This window comes from Amphibalanus amphitrite, unplaced genomic scaffold (assembly GCF_019059575.1).
Source record: "Amphibalanus amphitrite isolate SeventyFive unplaced genomic scaffold, NRLGWU_Aamphi_draft 001424F_arrow, whole genome shotgun sequence".
Lineage (NCBI taxonomy): Eukaryota > Metazoa > Arthropoda > Thecostraca > Balanomorpha > Balanidae > Amphibalanus > Amphibalanus amphitrite.
In genome coordinates, this window is record NW_024882917.1 from 137,048 (window position 1) to 158,784 (window position 21,737).

The 21,737-nt window shown below is 44.5% G+C and overlaps 2 protein-coding genes across 2 annotated transcripts; one reads left to right on the forward strand and one right to left on the reverse strand.

Moving 5' to 3' along the window:
• Positions 1–6,182: 6,182 nt before the first annotated feature.
• Positions 6,183–10,315, forward strand: LOC122372959. The gene is made up of 4 exons (XM_043350647.1): positions 6,183–6,398; positions 7,500–7,662; positions 7,926–8,059; positions 9,593–10,315. The coding sequence occupies exons 2-4, from the start codon at positions 7,505–7,507 to the stop codon at positions 9,781–9,783; spliced, it is 483 nt and encodes a 160-aa protein (XP_043206582.1). The 5' UTR covers positions 6,183–6,398; positions 7,500–7,504; the 3' UTR covers positions 9,784–10,315.
• Positions 10,316–16,035: 5,720 nt separating this feature from the next.
• LOC122372958 lies at positions 16,036–20,755 on the reverse strand. The gene is made up of 4 exons (XM_043350646.1): positions 20,327–20,755; positions 18,107–18,296; positions 17,143–17,273; positions 16,036–16,692 (listed from the first exon to the last, which is right to left on the reverse strand). Exons 2-4 carry the CDS (start codon positions 18,289–18,291, stop codon positions 16,499–16,501), a joined length of 510 nt encoding a protein of 169 aa, XP_043206581.1. The 5' UTR covers positions 18,292–18,296; positions 20,327–20,755; the 3' UTR covers positions 16,036–16,498.
• Between the last annotated feature and the right edge of the window lie 982 nt (positions 20,756–21,737).

Here is a 21,737-nt window from a genome sequence, read left to right on the forward strand (position 1 = left end):
AGGTCAACCTTTGACCTTGACCTTTCGAGGTCAACATATATACCATTCGATGCGGATTGACGAGAGGATCACGATGATGCCCTTAGTTTGTTCCTATCTTGACTAATTCGAAAGTTATTCGAGAAAAACTCTCTCCATATCTAGCGCCGCCATTTTGACTTTTTCGACCCCTGTGACGTCATCTTTGACCTGACCTGAAAATGACCTTAGTAAAAATTGTAGACCTTGTCCATGCGTATCCGATGCCGTTTACCGCTTGTCGCTATCTTGCTTCGTTCTCGAGATCTCAGGGGGGGGCCGAATCGGCCCCCCCCCCGCCAGTTTCTTGTCCCGGCGGAGCCCGCCAGGAATAGGGTTAAGTTAATTCTAGTATCCCAAAAGAAAAATATAAAATAAATCTTTTGAAGTCTATAAATCAGGAAATAATCATGTCGTGTGTTTCTTTAAAAAAAAATGCACAATCAAAAGGAGAATAACTCGTATTTGGAAGAATTTCGGGTACGCATCTGCATCACAGTGCTCCATTGATGATATACCTACAAAACAAACGTCATTGAGCGATAGATTAACCCGCGCCCCACTGGGGTCTGTGTATAACACGCCCTACTGGGGGGGGGGCTATTCATAGCCCCCCCTCCTAACTCCGAAACTACTGGGTCGATCGTCAAAATTCAAACGGCGTCTGATAGCCCCGGAAAAACTGTCGAGCGAAACCTAATTTCATTGACCTCGAGGTCACCGATGACGTCACAGGTCAGGTCAAATTAAAAATTATTAGCACTTTGGCTTGTTCACATTTTGGGCTCTGGCCGCCGTCTTACAAGTCAGATCAGGCTCATTTTTGGTTTCCACACTCGTGAACAGATGCTCTAGATATCTTGAGGGTACCAAACTTGTACTTTGATTTTCAGGTCAGGGTCAGGTCATCACAGGTCACGAAAATATTATATCATGCGTCGGTCACGTGACACATGTTTTATGGTCCATTTAGGCCATAGATTTCGAATTTGATGTCGTCTGTGTCATTCGAGGTCATTTTGAGTCGAATGTAGCTTAGGTCAGGTCACTTTCAGGTCAAAAAAGGTCAAATTTTGAAGTTAAAATTTTTCAACAAAAAAGGTGTCTATTGGATGCAGTTTGAGCTCAGGAACACGATGGTGCCATTTATATTGGTGTACGATGTCAAATACGTACTGAAAAATTGATTTGAAAAATTAATAATTGTGAATTTTTTGCAATAATGCGTATAACTTGGCCATTTTTGAAGATATTTAGCTAAAATTTGCTAGAATTAGTCATAATCATGCGTTCTGTCACATATATTCTGGTTTTTTTCGAAAAGTCAAAAACTTTTTGAAAAAAAAAATGTAAAAATATAAATTTTGAATATTATTATATAAGATTTTCGAAATTTTCAAAATTTTGAAAATCCGAGATAGCAGTTTGATAGCGCCGTCAATTCTGAGTCCTTTCATTCAAAGAAATTGGATCTAGCTTAAAAACTGAGCTCTTGGGAGCGATTGCCGTGGTTCAATGTTTTGCGTCGAAATCGGACGAACATGACGTCACTCTGACGTCATTTCCGGCCGACCTATGGTAGCTACGAAGTTCAAATTTTGACACAAGGTGTCAAATTGATGCAGCCGAAGGTACTGAAAGTTTGGCGTCGATCCGTCAAGCGGTTTGGAAGTTATTGCAGAAAAACGGGAGGGGGGCTATAAATAGCCCCCCAGTGGGGCGCGGGTTAATAATTATATATTTCTGCATATTCGATTTAATGTATAATTCTGCGTACTCTTACTCTCCTGAGCAGTGCGTCCTCTTACCGTACATGCAATTCGCGCACAAAACAACCCCGAAACGTTGTGCAAAACTTCGCAAACAGAATGTTGCACTGTACAATATTTCCCCAGATAACCTCACAAGTTTCCCACAACAATCACGGAAATGTACCTCATCTCAACTGCCAAGTATCAAAATTATTGTACCATATCATAATAATATCATAACGCTCGAAAATAATATTCATCGCCTTAAACTCAACAGCGTCGCCGCTCAACGCCCACGTTCCGTTGGTGACATGCACGCACTGGCGGCTTCATGTCACTTCATGAACTCGACAAACCCGCGTTGCTAAGCAACCGAAACAGCTGATGCGTACTCTTATCGCCCGCGTACTCTTACCCGCCCTTACCCTACTCTATTGGACATGCATATCCAAACGCGAACGTTTTTCCATCACCTAACCTAGTTCAGTTTCATTCCTACAACGTTCTAGAGAGGTGGCCATAGATAAGCTCCAATGATGAAAAGGTGCACTAAGAATTTTACAACGATGCACTATCCTGTCTATAACTGTAATTAAGACTGGACTCAAAAATCATCTTCTCGAAAATTATAGGACAATCCACACTTTGAAGCATTAGAAATTGGAATCGACATCAGCCACATAGGCGAAGCTCAGACCATTGAATTAGTTGAAGCAGATGCGACGCTGCACCACTCCTTCAGCGAATCATCTGCATCATGATGACAAAGTAGGTGAGTACGAAGCTGAGCACGGACAGCAGGGCCTCCTTCCTGACGGTGAACACGCCGCAGACGTGCAGCGTCAGCGGGCCGCGCGTCTGCTCGAGCAGCGCGCCCAGCCGGCGCCGCTGGGCGGCCCCCCGCGCCGCCGGCCAGCACTGCTTGGCCAGCGCGCTGTGCAGCTCCTGGGAGCGCTCCAGCAGGCCGCTGCCGGACACGTTGACGGTGAGCAGACAGACGAACCAGTACACCATGACCAGCGAGAGGCCGGCCACGTCCACCGACAGGCCGCGGCGGCCAGAGAGGTGGCCGGCGCCCACGTAGCCGGCCAGCAGCAGGATGGCGGCCACGGCGGCGTGCAGGCCGAGCAGCGGGGCGCCGAACACGGACACGGTCTCCGAGACGAGCAGGAACACGCGCCGGTACCGCTCCGAGAGGCGCTGCAGCCGCACGGCCGGGTCAGCGGCGGCGAACGGAGCGGGGCTGGTCGGGCCAGAGCCAAAGGCCGAGTCAGCGCCGGGAGCGGCGACATCCTGTCTTGGGTTCGCCTCTTCACAAGAAGGACCCGCCATTCCTTCTTCGAGAGCGCTTGCGTCTTCCAGCACCCACGCCTTCTTGGCGCCAGCAGAGATGGCATCTCCCTGCTTTGTTTCTGAGTTGATGTCGATGGCCCACACACGACCTTTTCCCTCTTCAAGTCTTGGAGGATCGTCACTCCTTGAGCTGTTCCATTGAGGGCTGTCTGTTGAGCCGGTCTCGTCTTTGAAATACATTTCAAGCACCTCCCGCTGCACGATTTGCAACTGCACTGAAGCGGCGTCGCACAGGCCAGCAACCATCAGCGTGAACAACATCAGTTCCACTTGCATAAGCGTGGCAAGGAGGGACTGAAAGGTCAGTATTGCTGCGAGGCCTGCTCCGTAGCGCAGCTGCTGAGGAACCCATACAAAGAACAACAAAGTTCCGTAGCCGTAGCCCTCCGAAGACAGTACAATGGTGTAACAGACAATACAGGCACAGGCAAACGCCAAGGCCGTTGATAGGATCGAGCGGAAACCTCTTACATCCTCGGGTTTGTAGAGACGACTTTCGTCGCTCTCAAGACTCGCCGCTTGACGAAGAAGAGAATGCAGTCGTTGACGTCTCCATAGAAACCACATCAGGATTAGAAGACCGAGGCCAGTGGCGATGCCGAAGCACATGGTGACAAGTGTCTCCTGAATCGCGAGAGCTGTTGTCACTTTCTTGATGTTGAGGGCGAGCCCACACGACACCACTGCGAGCGGAATAACTCTGAGAAGATGCCACAGGGGAGGCAGGGAGCGTTCCTCGCGATGGATTCCGGTCAGGGTTAGAACAGACCCTATCAGTAAGATGCGTCTCAACAGGCGGGAGTGCGAAGACATGGCGAGAAAGCCTGGATACTAGAGCAGCCAGAAATGGAGCGGTAGAAGTTAGGAGGTAGGTTGTGAGAGGTAGTTCCTTCGGCGAAGTCCTTTTCCTCACTGCTGCCAACTGTTCCGAAAGTCGGGATGCCTGCCGTCACACTGAACAGCGCCCACTGTGTACTTTGCTGAACTCCACTGTGTCCGCTTCTGAATGGCCACGCCCTTGCCTTTGGCCAGTCTACACATTGTGACATGCCAGTCAGTCTGAACACCACTGACAATCGTTGGCAATCCCCATGGCTATTTGATGTCCATATTTCCCACAAGACATGGCGGCCCGGTGTTTGCTCTACCTGGCTGCAAGCAGGTCCCTAATGGATATTAAAGCTAGAAAACTGCAGGCCGACGTCTTTACTATGGAGAAGCGAGAACAACGACAGTCGCTGATGTGGATGTGTATAGTCCGTCTGTATTTCCACTTATAATGCTTAACTTGAGGGCTTAAAAGGCTTCATCCATTAGCAAACTGCGTTCTGCTAGGCTGTTTTGTCTTGTTACCTACTTTGCAACGCAGAACTGTGACAATGTCCAGATGTTGAATGTTCTGACGTCAAAATTAACACATCTATAATCAGAATTAAATCTTGGTAAACAATGGTTGCAATTTGTCACCGTTCTGTAACCCCAATAAAGACATTCTGATGCCGTACTCCTGCCCAGGCCACTCCTACCAAATTATCCCATTTTCTCAGCCAGAACTTGCATTTAATGCCCGCCCATGCGCCAACATAACCACCGATCAATTATTGGAGTGATTGTGCCGTATCACTCTGAAATAATCTCCGTCATATGCTCAATTTGACACGGTGGAGGCACAATGCACATCCATCATCGGTGTGCATTCGTCACTGCACAAGTGCACAAGTGCTCGAGTCATGTGGTTAGGCAATTGCCTGATGACGTCAAATGTGTCGTGGGAAGTAAAAGTCTGGACTAGGCGACACGTGTGATACATGTCACTACAGTTGCACATTGGTACGGGTGCATTAGCGACACAGTAAATCAAAGCAGGGGCGGAGGGCATGATTAGGTTGAACGTCAATGCTGATCAGAACAAGCGAGCATAAGATTGGCAGACTTGCTTATGTTTAATGCTGTTATACATCCGACCATAGGAATATGTAGGTGCTAGGATATTTATTTATTTATTTATTTCACAATTCGCTACCCATCCACGGACACCGTGGCTATTCCGGGTAGTACGTCAGCAGTACACAAGGTTACACAGGGAGTAGCACACATACCACATTCGGTGACAAACCATGCTCCGTTCACTACACGATGCACTATGTGACCTGAGTGCTCAGCAGGTACCGGCGCAGCTCCGACTTGAAGCGGGGCAGGCCTAGCTCACGCATATCATGGGGCAGTTCTATATAATACTGAACGAGGCCGGTGTAAATAAATTTTCAAGACCGAGGTCCTTACTGGATTTTTGAACGAGGCCGAAGGCCGAGTTCAAAAATCAGTAAGGACTGAGGTCTTGAAAATTTATCACCGGCCGAGTTTGGTATGTATTTTACTGTATGCCAACGATAAATTTATTTTCTGGACCGAAGCTCTTAGCCGACTTAGGAACGAGACCATCCCAAAATGATGGCTTAAGTGCATTCTGGTAATGCATTTTTGACCGTGGTCAATTTGCTTACACCAGTTATTACCACACCCCTGTGGCTAATGTATTTGAATAGGCCAGGCATACAGTAAATTGTATTCCTTCAAGACAGAATACATGATATTGTTAATGTAATGAGATACATACTTTCTACATTTAAAGCTCTCAGTTGTACACCGTTCGTCGTACGCCTAGGTGGCTGCTGAGCACATCAAACGAGGCTCGTTATCACATTCACGCCTTACCAATAATTTTCAACTAGCCCTCATTTACCAACTCGTTGTAATGGCTCCACCCCCACCATTGCATCCTAATTGTCAATTTTAAGGCCACAAAAGCGCGCCCATTTGATCTAATAACTCACATTTCTTCTGTTGTCACAAATGGATCACCGTGACTAATTACCCACCCATCAGCCGAATAGGAAAGCCACGCCAGACGGTTAGCGATGCTCCTTTTTCGGGGTGACTCAGCACGGGGTGCAGCCGCCCCGCTACCGGCATCATCTCCGCTGACACGTGAGAAAAATGTGCCAGCGGCGAAAGTAAGTAAGCGACATTTTCCACATAAAACTGACGGTCGGTGTTCGGATCGGCACAGTGCGACACGGTGCTCGGATCAGAACGGAGCAGATTGCAGAGGATCGAAAAGCAGCGCGGATCGCTCAGAGTGCACGTGATAGACGCTCAGAGGCAGCTTGTGACAGCAGAGCTCTGTGCTTTGCTGTAGCTGTGCTCGTGTGTGCTAAAGTGTGAGCGAATAAGCGTTGGAGGTGTTCGGATTTGGTCGATTCGGATCAAAGTCAGGTAAGTTCGAGCTGCGAGCGAAATAGCAGCAGCCATATCAACCTTTGATCTCCTTCAAATACCCTTTTCAAAGCTGAAAATTTCCTAGATATTTTTTCGGCTATTTCTCGCTCCGTTCATAGACACGAGGGAAGCTGCTTTTTCCTCCAGAAGCCAGGGATACCTAATTACCTACATAAAAATTGCCGGGTTATTTTGTTTGGCATTACAGTCGCCGTCAAGTCTTGCCAATCAAGCGAGAAAAATATTGATGTGCAAAGTATCAACGAAGCTGGCTGTTTTTATCAGCTTTTTTTTTTGCTTAGTGCGGCTAGCAAAATGCTGGACAAATAGCCGCTCCTGGCGATTTTCTGTTGGTAGAACATAGCCTCAAATAAACCATCACTTTTTCGTAGAAGCATCTGTTTATGCTATCAACCCCTAAGGAGTAAAATTATTCTCTTAAAAAGACTTTTGTATCACTCTTCCTATATTTAGACGTCCAAATTCGATTAAGAGATAGAGCACTCTATTGCAACTTTTTTTTAATTTGATGCCCACGTCCCACAGGATAAAAATTGATTATTATGAACCGTTTCCGAGTTTTGATTCACATGGATTAATTACAGAACCACTAGTAAAACCGTCACCCTGTATCAGTTTTTTTCTGCCATTAAACTCCATTGGAACTTTGTCCCCTTGGTTGAAAAGACGCGATTACATTTCGCTCTCTTGCTAAGAAAACAAGTACCATGAAACAAAATTTGAATAAAAACTATTTTGCACGAAAAACATTTTTGCCAGTTTTTCGACATCATTATCCTGACAACCGAGCACGTAGTAGCTAATAAATGGGCAGCCAGTCTGACCAACGAAATTCAATATGTTCGAATATCGAAAGTAAAAGAAAAGAGTACTTATCAAACCATAACTGTAACACCTAAGTCCAGTGCAATATTTATCTTGTCTATAGCTATCAAAGTAGTATTTCAAATAGTGTTTTGAAATTCACTCACCGTCAAGCAACAGCAAACTGCTGTCATTGCAAATCTGTTAAAAACAAAAACAAAACAAAAACAACACTCTCCTGTAAACAAAACTCCCCTCTCCTTTCTTCATCAGGAGCAATGAAGTTGAGCTGCGTCCTCCTGCTGGCCCTGGTTGCCATGGTAGTCGCCGACTCCAGCGAATATTACCAGAGCGACTACAGCCAGGAGTACAGCCAGGAGCCGTCCAACTATTACAGTAGCAGGAGGGGCCGGCCGGCCAGCCGAGGCATTTTCGGGTTAGTTTTACATAGAATGGATACCGGTGAATGTGAGAGAAATGTCGCCTACTTGCTTATTATAGTAATATCTGGGAATACATGCCTTGGGTAGTGTGAAAAGACGTGTTGCGATTGACATTTTCCTGATTGAGCTAAAAGCATCGCTTACATCTGTTTCGCCTGTAATCAGTTTTGAAATGAATTTTCATGACCAGCAGCCTACACCCGGCACGTAGCCCAAGTCCCAATATCTCAACACAACACCCCTCCTGTCATTCCAGGAAGCTGAAGAACCTGCTGGGCCTCGGAGCCACGCGCCGTCAGTTCACGGGTCCCACAGGGACCGGCACTGGGTTCACCGGAGTGGGCGCCACCGGGGGACAGTTTATCGCCCAGCCCGCCACCGGCGGAGGATGTGAGTTTTTTATCCTTTTGGTGGTTTAACCCGGCAGGCGGTGGGCCTACCAGCCACCTTCCACGCGGTGGGGGGGGGGGCACTTTTTTGCCCCCCCCCCTTATCTCCGAAACTGCTGGACGGATCCGGAAAATTCAAACGGCGTTCGATAGCCCTGTCAAATTTGTCGAAGGAAACCAAATTTCATTGACCTCGGGGTCACCGATGACGTCACAGGTCAGGTCAAAGATAAAATGTTTCACCGTTCACAGGGCTTCTAGGGAAAGCGCTATAACACCGAGTAAAACGCATTTTGTCGAAAATCAGCGATAAGGCGTCAGTTGTCTAGTACATATGTTGCTATTAGAGGTCACTGGTCATACCAGGTCAGGTCACAGGTCAGGTCACCAAAGGTCACCAAGGGTCACCACATGAGCCCAACTTTACTAAGGTGATGTGATGCATGTTTTATGGCCAGTTTTTCATTTCCAACTCAATGGTGTTGGTTATAAGACCATCAGGTACGGTTTAGGTCACTTTCTGGTGGAGGTCAGGTCAAGGTCAGGTCAAAAAAGGTCAAATTTCAAAGTTGATATTTTTGCATAAAATGGGTATCAATTCGATGCAGCTCGTCACGGTGAGTCTAATGGTGGTCTTTGTTTTGCGCTACGAGGTCTAGAATTGCTAAAAATTGAGTTTGAAAATTTGACGTCATCAATTTTGAACAGTTTTTTTCGCTATAACTTGGCCAAAAAACGAGGTATCGATCTCAAATTTGGTATGTAGATAGAAAGCGGTGGGGACTATCACATATATTCCGGTTTTTTCGAAATTCAAAAAACTTTTTGGATTTTTTGGCTATTATATTCAAAAAATCTATTTTTTGATTTTTGGGGGTCAAAATCAAAAAAATTAGAAAAACCGAAATAGCAGTTTTGTAGCCCTTTTGATTTCACACCTTTTATGTCTAAAACATTTTTCTGTATCTCTAAAGCTGTAGGCCTGACAGCTCTTCCCGCGAAACCTTTTTTTGGGTCGAAAATGGCAAAAATGACGTCACTCTTACGTCATTAGCGGCCAACCTATCATAGCCTTTGGAAAAATTTTTGGTCACCATGTGCGCTAGCTGCTCCCGGGAGGGTACTGAAAGTTTGGTGACGATCGGCGCAGCGGTTCTCGAGATATATCGAAAAAAGTAAAGGGGGGGGCAAAAAATTGCCCCCCCCCCCACCGCCTGGAAGGTTAAGTCTGTGCTAGACGCATGGTGGGGGGGGGAGTGAGCTCCAAGCTGGGTTAGGAGGCCGCGTGCTGAGTTTTGCAGTCTTTCATCAATTTGGCTTTTGTATTGCTTTTTAGAAAAAAAGTCGTCTCTTTTTCTGCAATTTTGTGTATTTGTAAGTAAATTGCAGTTAAAAATTAATGGATGGCTTTGAAACAATTTACTTCCTAATTTTTCATCAATATAAACATTCATATAACCTCCCGCATTTATCCAGCGCAGCGCATTCAACTTGTCCGCTGACGCCAGTTTCCGTTGTTTTTCTCTCCGTGCAGTCCCCCTGCTGCCCATCCTGCTGGGAGGACTCGGTCTGGCCGCCCTGGCCGCCCTCATCGGAGGACTTTTCCTCGCTACTCAGCTCAACAACTCCGGCCGTGGCCTGGACACGGACGAGTGGGAGGTAGACCACTCCGTCTGGATGGACCAGCTCCAGAAGGACTTTGAGGATTCGTGGAACACTCAGTAGCGTGACAGACTGAACTGAACGTGTTTTGAATACCTGATGGTTTGATATATTTATTCAGAAGTCCATCTTCTGGACTAAACGCTTGCCGACCTTATTGCTCAACTGTTGTTCATGCGAGAAGCAGAAAACGTCTAAATGACCAGGGCTTCAGGAGCCGTAAGCTAAAATACTTTCGCGTCAAACACTTAAACAAATTATTTCAAACGCTTCGGCCTCGCCATGGTGACCTTGTGCTTTGTTCATCAAAATTACACCAAAATCTGCAAATGTGTATTACTTGCAATTTAGAAAAAATGTTGAACGTGTCTGGTAATGCCAAATACCCCCGTCTTTCATACCAGGCAGACCGCCGAATTTCTTATTTTTGTTAGGAACTTGACATTCTACAAGATCGCTTCTATGTGTTGTTATTTTTGTTGTTGTTGCTACCTCTGTTATTTTGTTTTGTTGACTGTTGTATTTAGTATTGAACTGGTGTTTGCTTGTGATTTACATGTTTTGTTATTATTGCAATAAAATGAGTTTGATCACACATGCATGTGTTTCTTCTGCTTAAAGGGACCCTCCCACCTTCAAAAAAGTTTATGAATTGGCATGAAAGTGATGTCGCTCGGTTCAGAAAGAGCGAAAACGAATATCTACCAAATTTCACCAAAAAATATTCACCGGTTTTAAAGATATTAGACTTTTACTTTTGTTTACTTTTTGGGATCTCCGCTGTTCCTAGCGACTTTATTTGGAAGCAATAGTTTGGCAGTTGAAAGTGCGGCACTTGTTGCGCGCAAAGCAGCATATACCACCGCGTGCTACAAAACGTTTTAGTCAAACATTTAAAAATCGTTAGATATCTGCGCTGACGTCACACATTCAGAGGGTATTCCTATGCATTAGCCCCTCTGAATCAAAATGCTGCAATTTTGAAATTCAATATTTCCGATTTAACCCTATTCCTGGCGGGCTCCGCCGGGACAAGAAACTGGCGGGGGGGGGGGCCGATTCGGCCCCCCCCCCTGAGATCTCGAGAACGAAGCAAGATAGCGACAAGCGGTAAACGGCATCGGATACGCACGGCCAAGATCTACAATTTTTACCAAGGTCATTTTCAGGTCAGGTCAAAGATGACGTCACAGGGGTCGAAAAAGTCAAAATGGCGGCACTAGATATGGAGAGAGTTTTTCTCGAATAACTTTCGAATTAGTCAAGATAGGAACAAACTAAGGGCATCATCGTGATCCTCTCGTCAATCCGCATCGAATGATATATATGTTGACCTCGAAAGGTCAAGGTCAAAGGTTGACCTCAGGTCACGTGACCTCGAGGTCATCATGTATATCATTCGATGCGTCTTGACGAGCTGAACACAATGAGACCATCCACGCGTCTGTATCTTGTTCCTGTACGGAGTTATTGGCCAAAAACCTTTGGTGACCTTTGATGACGTCACATGACCTCACAGCTGCCCAACAGCAAAACAGACCTCAAGGTAGTGAAGGTTGATCGTATATGAAGTCATGTATGGTATATGGGGCCATTCCGACCCGTTTTAGTGGTAAAAACAGGGAGTTGATTTTTCCCCCATTGACTTATAATGGGGAGGTCGCGAAATTGACCTGACCTTAGGTCACCGATATCAAAATTCCGAGATATACAAATTGCACATACTGGTACCCTAACTAAACCCTGAAGAGAAGAAATTGATCGGTCAAAAACTCTAGCTCTGGCGTGATTGCAAACTTTTCTGAGGTAGCGTCACCAAACCGCCTCTGGTGACCTGACCTGAGGTCAGATCAACTCAAAATTTTCAGACATGTTGCGTAGAAGCCTTTTAGGAAAAGTCAGAAAATTTGAGCTTCCTAGCTCAACGCGTTTGGGAGATATAACCAAAAAACCTCAGGGGGGGCTCCTGAGGCCCCCCCCCCGCCAGGAATAGGGTTAAGGCATTTCTCGATGTTGTGAGTGCCGAAACCGGTAATTGTGAGCCAGGGACCCCATTTTGGCTATCTCAACTCAAATCTAATGTTAAGGTGGGAGGGTCCCTTTAAAAGAGGGAGCAATTATTGAAATAAAGAAGTATATTATTTGAAAAAAAAGACGAATGATGTGCGATTGAATAGTGTCGGGCACTTCTAATGCCTAACTTCCAGATACAAAAATAAATAAAGCACTTCTCGATAGCTGATGGGAGCATTGCTAATTAGTGATAAACAAGTGCGGAAACACTAATCTCGGTAACATTTAGTCAAACATGACTTCCAAGAACTTCGACCATTCATTGAGAAAAAAAAATATTGAGTGTCTCAAGATATTCTAGGAGGGCGCTGACCATGCCGTACAAAACAACATAACAGACACAACTTCTTCCTCCGCCTGGTAAAAATGAAACTCTCGACATATATCTTTAAACTGCAGATTTAACGACGTTCTATATGAACTAACACGCCCACAGAGTTACGAGGGAAACTGCACTGGGGTGCTGCATGAGAAACTCTGCAAAATCTCACCGGGCGCCACAAACTTTCGATCGGGGTGAATGAGAACCACCATCACCGTTTGAGGCGACAGGACTCTCCATTGCGATCATCGGGGTGAATATGGCCGGATGTAACCGGTATGAACCGGTGTCGCCTGGCGTTGACTGGTAAGATCTGCTGTAAACCGGTGGCAACCATGAGAGCCTGAGTGGTGTAATATCTTGCTGGCGTGAGTTATACATATACAATTCATATTAGGCTGATTCCAATATCTAAAAAAAAATAGATACCCACCCAAACCCACAGAGACCTGTCAGTTATCAATGAGAAGCCTTGCTCCAGCTTCGTTATGTACCGAGACCCGTTCAAAGGGATCTTCGTTTCTTTTTCTGGCGAAAGCTCTTATCAGGATCAAAGTCAGATTTTGGTCCAAAGCACTTATTCGCAAAGGCAAAGGTTCGTCTCTTTACAGCGTTTTGTTCATCTATACACTGCACACTTGTGGTCGAATTATCACCCTAGTGGATGCTGCGCCGACCGATGGTGGCTTACGATACGGTATTAGGAACAATGTTGGGCATTTTTCGGTACGAGAGTTCTTCTCACACATGTGTCGTGCACCGTGTTCCTCATGGTGCCGTTCTCATCAGACAGCGCATCTATAACTTCATGTGCAGGCTGAGTACATGTGATAGTGAGCTGGTAAAAAAGACTGAGAATTCGAGTGCAAAATGCCAGTCTCGCCTGAGACGCCATTGGAACCAGCAACTGCATACGTTCATTTTAGCACATAGCTTAGCACGAGTGTTGTGACTTGCATGAATGAATGCATACTTGATAGTCGGTCATCTGACCACTGGCTGAAATAATCAAAATGTTAGAATTATGGACCTTGAGTCTGAAATAAAGCTTATCTATCTATCTATCTATCTGTCCCTACCAATCTATCTATATATCCGCATTTAGAAGTCATTTATAGAGGCAGGTATCCGTCAATACTCTTTTGACTTGAGTTATCAACTTGGTCATTAATTGACCACAATTGCTCAAATAAGCAGCCTCAAACATGCAAAAGTTGCTGAGCTCACCATAGTTAAAACAAATGAAGTCTACAATTCACTTAAACTGGAGCATTATTTACATGTAAGAACGTTCTAAGGCAACGTGTGTGGTACATGGATTCCTGGAAAATAATGACATTAACCTCACCATTATAGTTTATCCCGTAACCATAGTAGTTCAACCACCATAATTTTTATCCCTTTAAAATGAATTTAAAAGTTTTGGCCGTATATGCACTTATATGTCACATAATAGGTATGTTATGCTCGTTCGTACAAAAAAAAAACTAATAATGATAATAATTTTTGTTTCATGTTGGAATGAATATCATAACAATGGAATATATATAGATGTAATTCATGAGATGTAGGATGAGGATGACATTTTCACATGAGGACTATAGTTCGTTTTTCTTAAGTTTGCCCCTCACTGTAAACGTCTTTTTGAACACAGCACGAGAATTGCTAGCTTAATTACTGAGAAAACTGGTTGGCGCACATTGTATTGTAGATATGAATAATATTTTCAAAATAAGCTTTGAACACCGACGATTTAACGTTATGCTAAGCGCCGTGCAATTTATTTATTAGTTCAGACATAATTCCTGAGAAGTCGTCTATCCCTGTGGGGCTGTAGGTATTGGCAAATACGAGCTACGAGTCTGTGAAAAAGTAAATAAATTTGATCAAATTGATCGTCTGTCAAATCTGGTCAAATCAATGTGCGCCAACCAGTTTTCTAAGTAATTCAGCTAGCAATTCTCGTGCTGTGTTCAAAAAGACGTTTACAGTGAGGGGCAAACTTAAGAAAAACTAACTATAGTGATATGCGGAGTTTTGGAAACCCTAAGTTTGTTCTTGATGCTTAAAAGCTCTTTTTGAATTCATATTTTTCGGCAACAATGCCTGTACTTGTAAGTTGTAATAAAGTTCTACAAATTTTCAATGATGACCGTCTTATGGGTTACCGAAACGAATTCGTTCAACAGGCGATAAATTCTCATGTATTTATTTGTTTTCAGATTACACTTGCAGCATATGAAGTATGTAAAACGATGTACATGAAAATCGCAGATCAGACGCGTTTGTTTCAACAGCTCAGCAGACAACAAATAGGGCGTAGTCCTAAGCAATTCTAGCAAAAATGCGATATAATATAACAGTACAGGCACAGGGACATGCATAACAAGAAATAAATAACTCATTAGACCAGCCTGTCACACGATTTGAACAATAAATTGGGCAAATATTGCACGAGCGTGATAGCTACATTATGTGACAGGAAATAAGTAAGAGTGGTTGCGTACCAATGCAGAACCATGAAACGCATAAACTAAGCAGCAAAATGCAGTAAAACTATACAGCTACTTTGAAAATTCATACGGTGAGCAGAATTCACGGACAGTAAAAAGGAACTGGTGAAAAGGCGGGCTTCAAGATCACGAAAAATAATCTCATACAAATACATAGCACTAAAATTCAAACAGGCGCGTGATTAACCCACGCCCCACTGGGGTCTGTGTATAACACGCCCTACTGGGGGGGGGGCTATTCATAGCCCCCCTCCTAACTCCGAAACTACTGGGCCGATCGTCAAAATTCAAACGGCGTCTGATAGCCCCGGAAAAACTGTCGAGCGAAACCTAATTTCATTGACCTCGAGGTCACCGATGACGTCACAGGTCAGGTCAAAGTAAAAATTATTAGCACTTTGGCTTATTCACATTTTGGGCTCTGGCCGCCGTCTTACAAGTCAGATCAGGCTCATTTTTGGTTTCCACACTCATGAACAGATGCTCTAGATACCTTGAGGGTACCAAACTTGTACTTTGATTTTCAGGTCAGGGTCAGGTCATCACAGGTCACGAAAATATTATATCATGCGTCGGTCACGTGACACATGTTTTATGGTCCATTTAGGCCATAGATTTCGAATTTCATGTCGTCTGTGTCATTCGAGGTCATTTTGAGTCGAATTTAGCTTAGGTCAGGTCACTTTCAGGTCAAAAAAGGTCAAATTTTGAAGTTAAAATTTTTCAACAAAAAAGGTGTCTATTGGATGCAGTTTGAGGTCAGGAACACGATGGTGCCATTTATATTGGTGTACGATGTCAAATACGTACTAAAAAATTGATTTGAAAAATTAATAATTGTGATTTTTTGCAATAATGCGTATAACTTGGCCATTTTTGAAGATATTTAGCTAAAAATTGCTAGAGTTAGTCATATTCATGCGTTCTGTCACATATATTCCGGTTTTTTCGAAAAGTCAAAAACTTTTTGAAAAAAAATATAAAAATATAAATTTTGAATATTATCATATAAAATTTTCGAACTTTTCAAAATTTTGAAAATCCGAGATAGCAGTTTGATAGCGCGGTCAATTCTGAGTCCTTTCATGCAAAGAAATTGGATCTAGCTTAAAAACTGAGCTCTTGGGAGCGATTGCCGTGGTTCAATGTTTTGCGTCGAAATCGGACGAACATGACGTCACTCTGACGTCATTTCCGGCCGACCTATGGTAGCTACGAAGTTCAAATTTTGAGACAAGGTGTTAAATTGATGCAGCCGAAGGTACTGAAAGTTTGGCGTCGATCCGTCAAGCGGTTTGGAAGTTATTGCAGAAAAACGGGAGGGGGGGCTATAAATAGCCCCCCCCCCAGTGGGGCGCGGGTTAAAAGCCAACTGTACCATCAGCATAGAAATGAATTTCAGCTTTATAAAATGCAGCTGTATGCATACATTACAGCGTTAACAATTTGAAGAGTTGTGCTAACTAATCAAGTAAGACGATTGATATGTCGTGAAGCATTTTATAAGATTGAGCAATGAAAATGTGTTTTATGCACACATAAACAGCATTTATCAATAAAAGTCTTCGGCACACACAGAAGTTTCAGACTGCAATAACAATCCAACAATACCTACAATTTTTAGTGAAGTTTAACTACAAAAACGAAAATGAAAATCGTATTTCACTAATTTATGAAAACGATAAGAGAAACGCAACAAAACAAAATCTGAAGAAAAAACTGGCAAAAAAATACTGCTCTTTGAGCATAACTGGAGAAGAAAACGGGTAACGTCAACGACCCTACCTCATGATAAATTATCAACAAAACAGAACACACATATCACAATTCGGTCGTCATGGGTTCAACCCTTGACCACCTCACTGTCGCTTTACTCGGTGCTCCACGAGTCTTCAAAGTCCTTCTGGAGCTGGTTCATCCACACTGAGTGGTCCACCTCCCACTCGTCCGTGTCCAGGCCACGGCCGGACGAGTTGAAGTCGAGTGAGGCGAACGCGCCGACGAGCGCGCCGGTTCCCAGCCCGAACAGAAGACCCAGGAGGAGGTATGGCGCGAGCGACGCCGCTGGAAACGACGGACGGTGAGGGGAGGGGGTCAGAGGGGTCACCGGTGAGTGACGGCAAATCGAGCACGCCGGACCGTTAGAGTTACACCGATGAAAAGCAAGTCGAACTACAAAAATGGAACTGAAGCGGAGCTACCTAAGTAAACTAGACAAAACTAATTTCACTGCTGAGAGAGAGAAAGAGAGGGGGAGAGATGGAGGGTGACGGAGGAGAGAGAGAGAGAAAGAGAGGGGGAGAGATAGTGATTTTTGTCAAAATCATAACATAACATCATAACTCAATTATTTGTCAAAGTCGACTTTGAAGTAAAACAAGAGATTAAGCACGACTTCAATACAATGGGATCGTACGTCCCTCAACATCAAAAGCGAAACAAAATCACATCTAAGACAGTATTTACATGACGCTAAACTAAATGTTTTCAACTAAAGCCTCCCAATCCCCGTACCTGAAATGCCACCGGTGGTGGTGGTTGGCGCTGCGATCAGAGGACCTGTCTGGAACCCGGTACCGAAGCCGGTTCCCGTTCCCGTAAACTGACGACGCGTGGCACCGAAACCGAACAGCTTCTTGAAGATCCTGCCGAAAAAGGAGTTGAACGTCTTAGAGGTGGAAATAGATGGTTTGTTTAGGTGTTACTGTGAATTGTATTGCTGGATATTTCGTTGGTTATGTTTGGCAGGCAGCACGCTTACACATGATATGTGACTAGCACTTAGGCATCACACATGAGTGTGAATAGAAAGTGTGTACTACAACGCAGGTGATTTACATACCTGACGCCCCTTATAGCTCCTTTACAACTTTGGTCGAGAGTAAGCTTCCGGGATACGGTGCATTGAATTTTACGACAAAATTTAGCAACGAAAGCGTAGTTTTTCTTCTGGGGCGTATCCTGTCATAAGTCACGGCAGTTATGACATTGTAGCGCTGTTTTAGAGCGTCCTTGGTAATTTCCAACTCAGCAGTGGTTGAGAGAGACTCGGCATTAAGCAGGCGTGTCAAATGTTGACCGCTATCCATTAGCAAGGTGGTGTGAAACCATGTCGGCGCATTTCTATTTTTATGCGTTAGAAAAGGTGAAACGCAACGTGAAACGCTGCAATGACTAGGTTACGGCTAGTTGCTTACTTGATAGCACAGACGCTAAGGATATACCGTGCACAAAATATGTGATACCACAGTACAGGATGTCGTTTTGACATTGTAAATAGTGTCGGGAGCAGCATCACACACAAACATTCCTGCCAAGTGTCAACACTATTGGAGCCATGCATAACCAACCCCCTAGTCCACACTCAATTTAGCATTACTCCTTATCCCACCCCGTCGTACACCTTATCCCGCCCGTCTTCCCCGAACAGTCTTACATTACCCACCACTCCCCCCCCCCCCTATCCACCCGGTCTTACCCGCTCAGTCCCGACTGCTGCCGCGCGGTGCGTCGTTTTTGACTGCTGTAATAATTTGGTGACGGTGCACCCTGGTCGTAGGAACTCTCCTGGCTGTAGTCTGTCTCGTAGTTCTGGTAGTATTCGCTGGAGTCGGCGACAGCCACGGCGGCCAGGGCCAAAAGGAGGATACAGCCCAGCTTCATTGCTCCTGTTGGTGTAAATATGGTGTGATTTTACACCCAGCTGTTGTGCTATGCGAAACGAATGAATATTTTAAAAATCAATGCTTTGTTCTGTATGTAGGTTGAATGCCGAGAGACCGCAATTATTTTAAATGTCTTTCGGAGCCAGGGAACAGAGTAAGTGAGCGATAGCGTATAGGAAAATTTATTCAAAGTTATGTCAAATTAATTGATTAACTAAGAAGCATAACTCGCGCGTTTCTACTTAGTTCATTTGGCTTGGATCTCAAAATTTGGTATGAGCTCTTTTATTCGAATATGTATTTACAAAGTGAAGAACAGATTGCTTACGATTAACAACAATGCTTTATGCGATAAGTTGCAAAAACTGTCAATTATTATAGCTACGAAAAGTTTTATATATTCCCGACCGGGGCTGGGAAAATGCGTTTTATTCACCGAGGTTTTTGTGCGGAGGACCGAGTGCCGGTAGGCACGAGGTCCGTAGCAAAAAACCGAGGTGAATAAAACTGCATTTTCACAGCCCAAGGTTGGGAAGAGATTTACCACAAAGGCCTACCGGCGCAACAGTTAATATCATATTCATTTGATATTTTACACTTTAATCTTAATATTGTGTTAATATTATATTAGTACTATGTTCATATTTATAGTCACCGTGATTATTTTTTGTGTTTTTCATTATTGGGCTGCGTCGAGTATGAAAGATGAAATTCCTACTTCCCCCTTATTTAGGGTTTGAAAAAGCTGAGGATGAAGATGGTGAAGCGCCAGAAGTTAGAATAAAGATATGGAGTCCAGCAGGAAAGAGGAAACCGTGAGGAAAACTGAAAATTGGGTGAAACGCTGAATCAAACGCGTCTTGGATCCCAGCTGGAACAATATCAAATGTTACATTGTGGCACGTTAAGATGCTTCACGCATTTAAATTGATCGTTTTTTGCGTGCATTATGTAGAAATAATTATGATTCTGATTTCCGACCATGTTCTGCAGCAATAAATACATTGGCATTGGAACGATAACCTTGTTTAGTTGAATTACGTTGACAGCAAAAGTAAGTAAACACGCAGTGGCAGTCACTTACTTTTGCTGTTGCTGTTAGTGAACACACAATCCGTAAATATCTCCTTTGAAATTGGTTCTTCCGCTCAGAATATTCAATAAAATTTTGTCTGGGAAAATCAAAAAGCCCTAGGGCCGAATCGTTTCCCAAATACCTTCAACATTAGCCGAGGCGGGCCGAAGCCATTTCCCAAATACACGTGCTAATGTTAAAGGGATATCTCGGCATGTGGTAAAAAGCATTAAAACATCCTGACCCAAGAATTATGATCCAAAAAGGTCAGTAATTGACGACAAATGCTCTGTGATAATGCTAGTTCACACAACTTCAGCCTGCCCAAGCCTCAATCAATTTTAGATGGGCTATATTCTCAATTATTAATTCACAAACCTTTTGGGAGATTCTTAAGTAAGCTGCATTTATTTTTCAATTTAGTTTCCTGTTCCTTAGGTTAGTATCTGGCAACTTTGTCTAGTGGTGGTGCAGGCTTGGATTTCATCCGAAGGAACAAGGCGCTGGGCCGACCAAATCCTGATAAATTATTCTTACTCCAATTTACTACAGCCCGGCAATCACAAGTTTTTTTTATATTTGCCAGTAATTATAATCGAATGACCGTTTAGAAGCAATGGCTGGAAAGCGTTGCCTTGTGTCTGATAATGATAAATAAAGCGTATATTTCCCACATGATAAAATGCTCATTTTATTATCGACTGCCAGCCAGTAAAAGGCATTTTCTTCTCTGTTTTGTCAGTAGCAAAAAAAAAAGTAGTAATCTGTTAGAGAGTTGCGCGACGGATCCGACCGCGGGCAGACTGCCGACTACTGCCTTCGACTAGAAATATCAGAAATGTCGCTTCCTCCACAGTTGTTGCTTCGATTGCAAAAGCAAATTGTATCTACCTATTATCTAATGATTTTTTTTTCTCGCACAACTTTGCCACACCATCCATCGATGAGTTGTCCTCACCTGTTTGGAATCCAACCGTTCTATCCAATGGCTCGCACTCGTATTCCTCTCGCGTCCTCCCGAGTGCGTCCTCCCTGCGCGGCGTGTCCTCCCGCCTCCCCGTGCACCTCGAGCCGTCCGACCAGCGCGTCAGCCACCGTCTCACCGACCGACACACAGCCAACTGTGCCAATCAGTGCAACCGGGCCGCTTTTATGCACAGTTTTCACTAGTTTTGTCACACTTCTGACTCGTCTTTTCTGCAATGTGGCCAACGATGGGCGTCTTCAGATGGAATAACCACATTACTCCCAGGCGTTGCGGCGAGGCGCTCGCGCGGGTGCATTAGCGCGCGCGACGGACCGACGCGACCTGAGATGAGTTGGCACTCTGTCTAGAGCGCGTGCGACACATGTTGGAAGGGAGGGGCGCCGGAGCATGACGGTAGATCTGGTGAAAAGAGGAGGACAGCAGGACAGACAGTGATCAATTGATGTCGGAATCGGGTGCTACTTCATCCGACGATGACTTTTGTGAGCTCAGTTTTGCTCACTGTGGTTGTTAGGTGATTTGTCAAAGCTGGCAGTGTCATTGGTGTACTGTCAAGGACGTTTCGCTTTCATTTGACCGGATAGTGGAACATTGCTGATAGGAAGCGTTACAGTTTTGAAAACGATTAATTCACACTATGATGAGTGCCGAATAGCCCCACATGATGGCTGATAACCGTTATACTGTTGCGATGCAAAACATTGTAAAGAGAACAAGTTTTTGAACTGTGATCACTAACAAGTCCCATCCGATGTTTTCAAGGCGTTTCATATCTCGTCGAAAACCGATGGCCTGTTCCATTGGTGTATGAATGGCTAGGCTAAAATGCAATGGATTTTGGGTGCCTCCATTTGTGGCACAACCACTTGACATTGAGCGCTGTCACCGTACAGCTTACTATAGCTACTTTAGCTACAGCTACTTTGTGTTTCATTTTGGTATGAGAATGCAGTAGTAGGTATTGTCCGTTCCATATCGTTGCAAGAAGTTAGTTGAATCAGCATCGCGCGAGGTATCATCTCAGGCCGCGACAACTTTAATCAACCTTCAACCACCAGCCTTAGACCGTCAAATTGAGGTCAGTCGGCAATCCATTGGATGCTAGCCACCGAGTCCACTGCTGTTAATCCCTACCGCCAGCGCGGCGCTAATTTTCCCACGGCCGGAGTCAATTCTCCCACGGTTGGAGTCAATTTTCCCACGGTCGGAGTCAATTTCCCACGGCTCACATCCGACGTTGGGAGCCGGTGGCAGACAGCGGATGGACGTCTGGTGGGCGGGGGCACTTGCTGCAGCAGAGTGCTCACACCCAGGAATGCTGTTGAGCATGAATATACTGTCAATGTCATTCATTGATACATTCAGCGATGCATCTATCTTC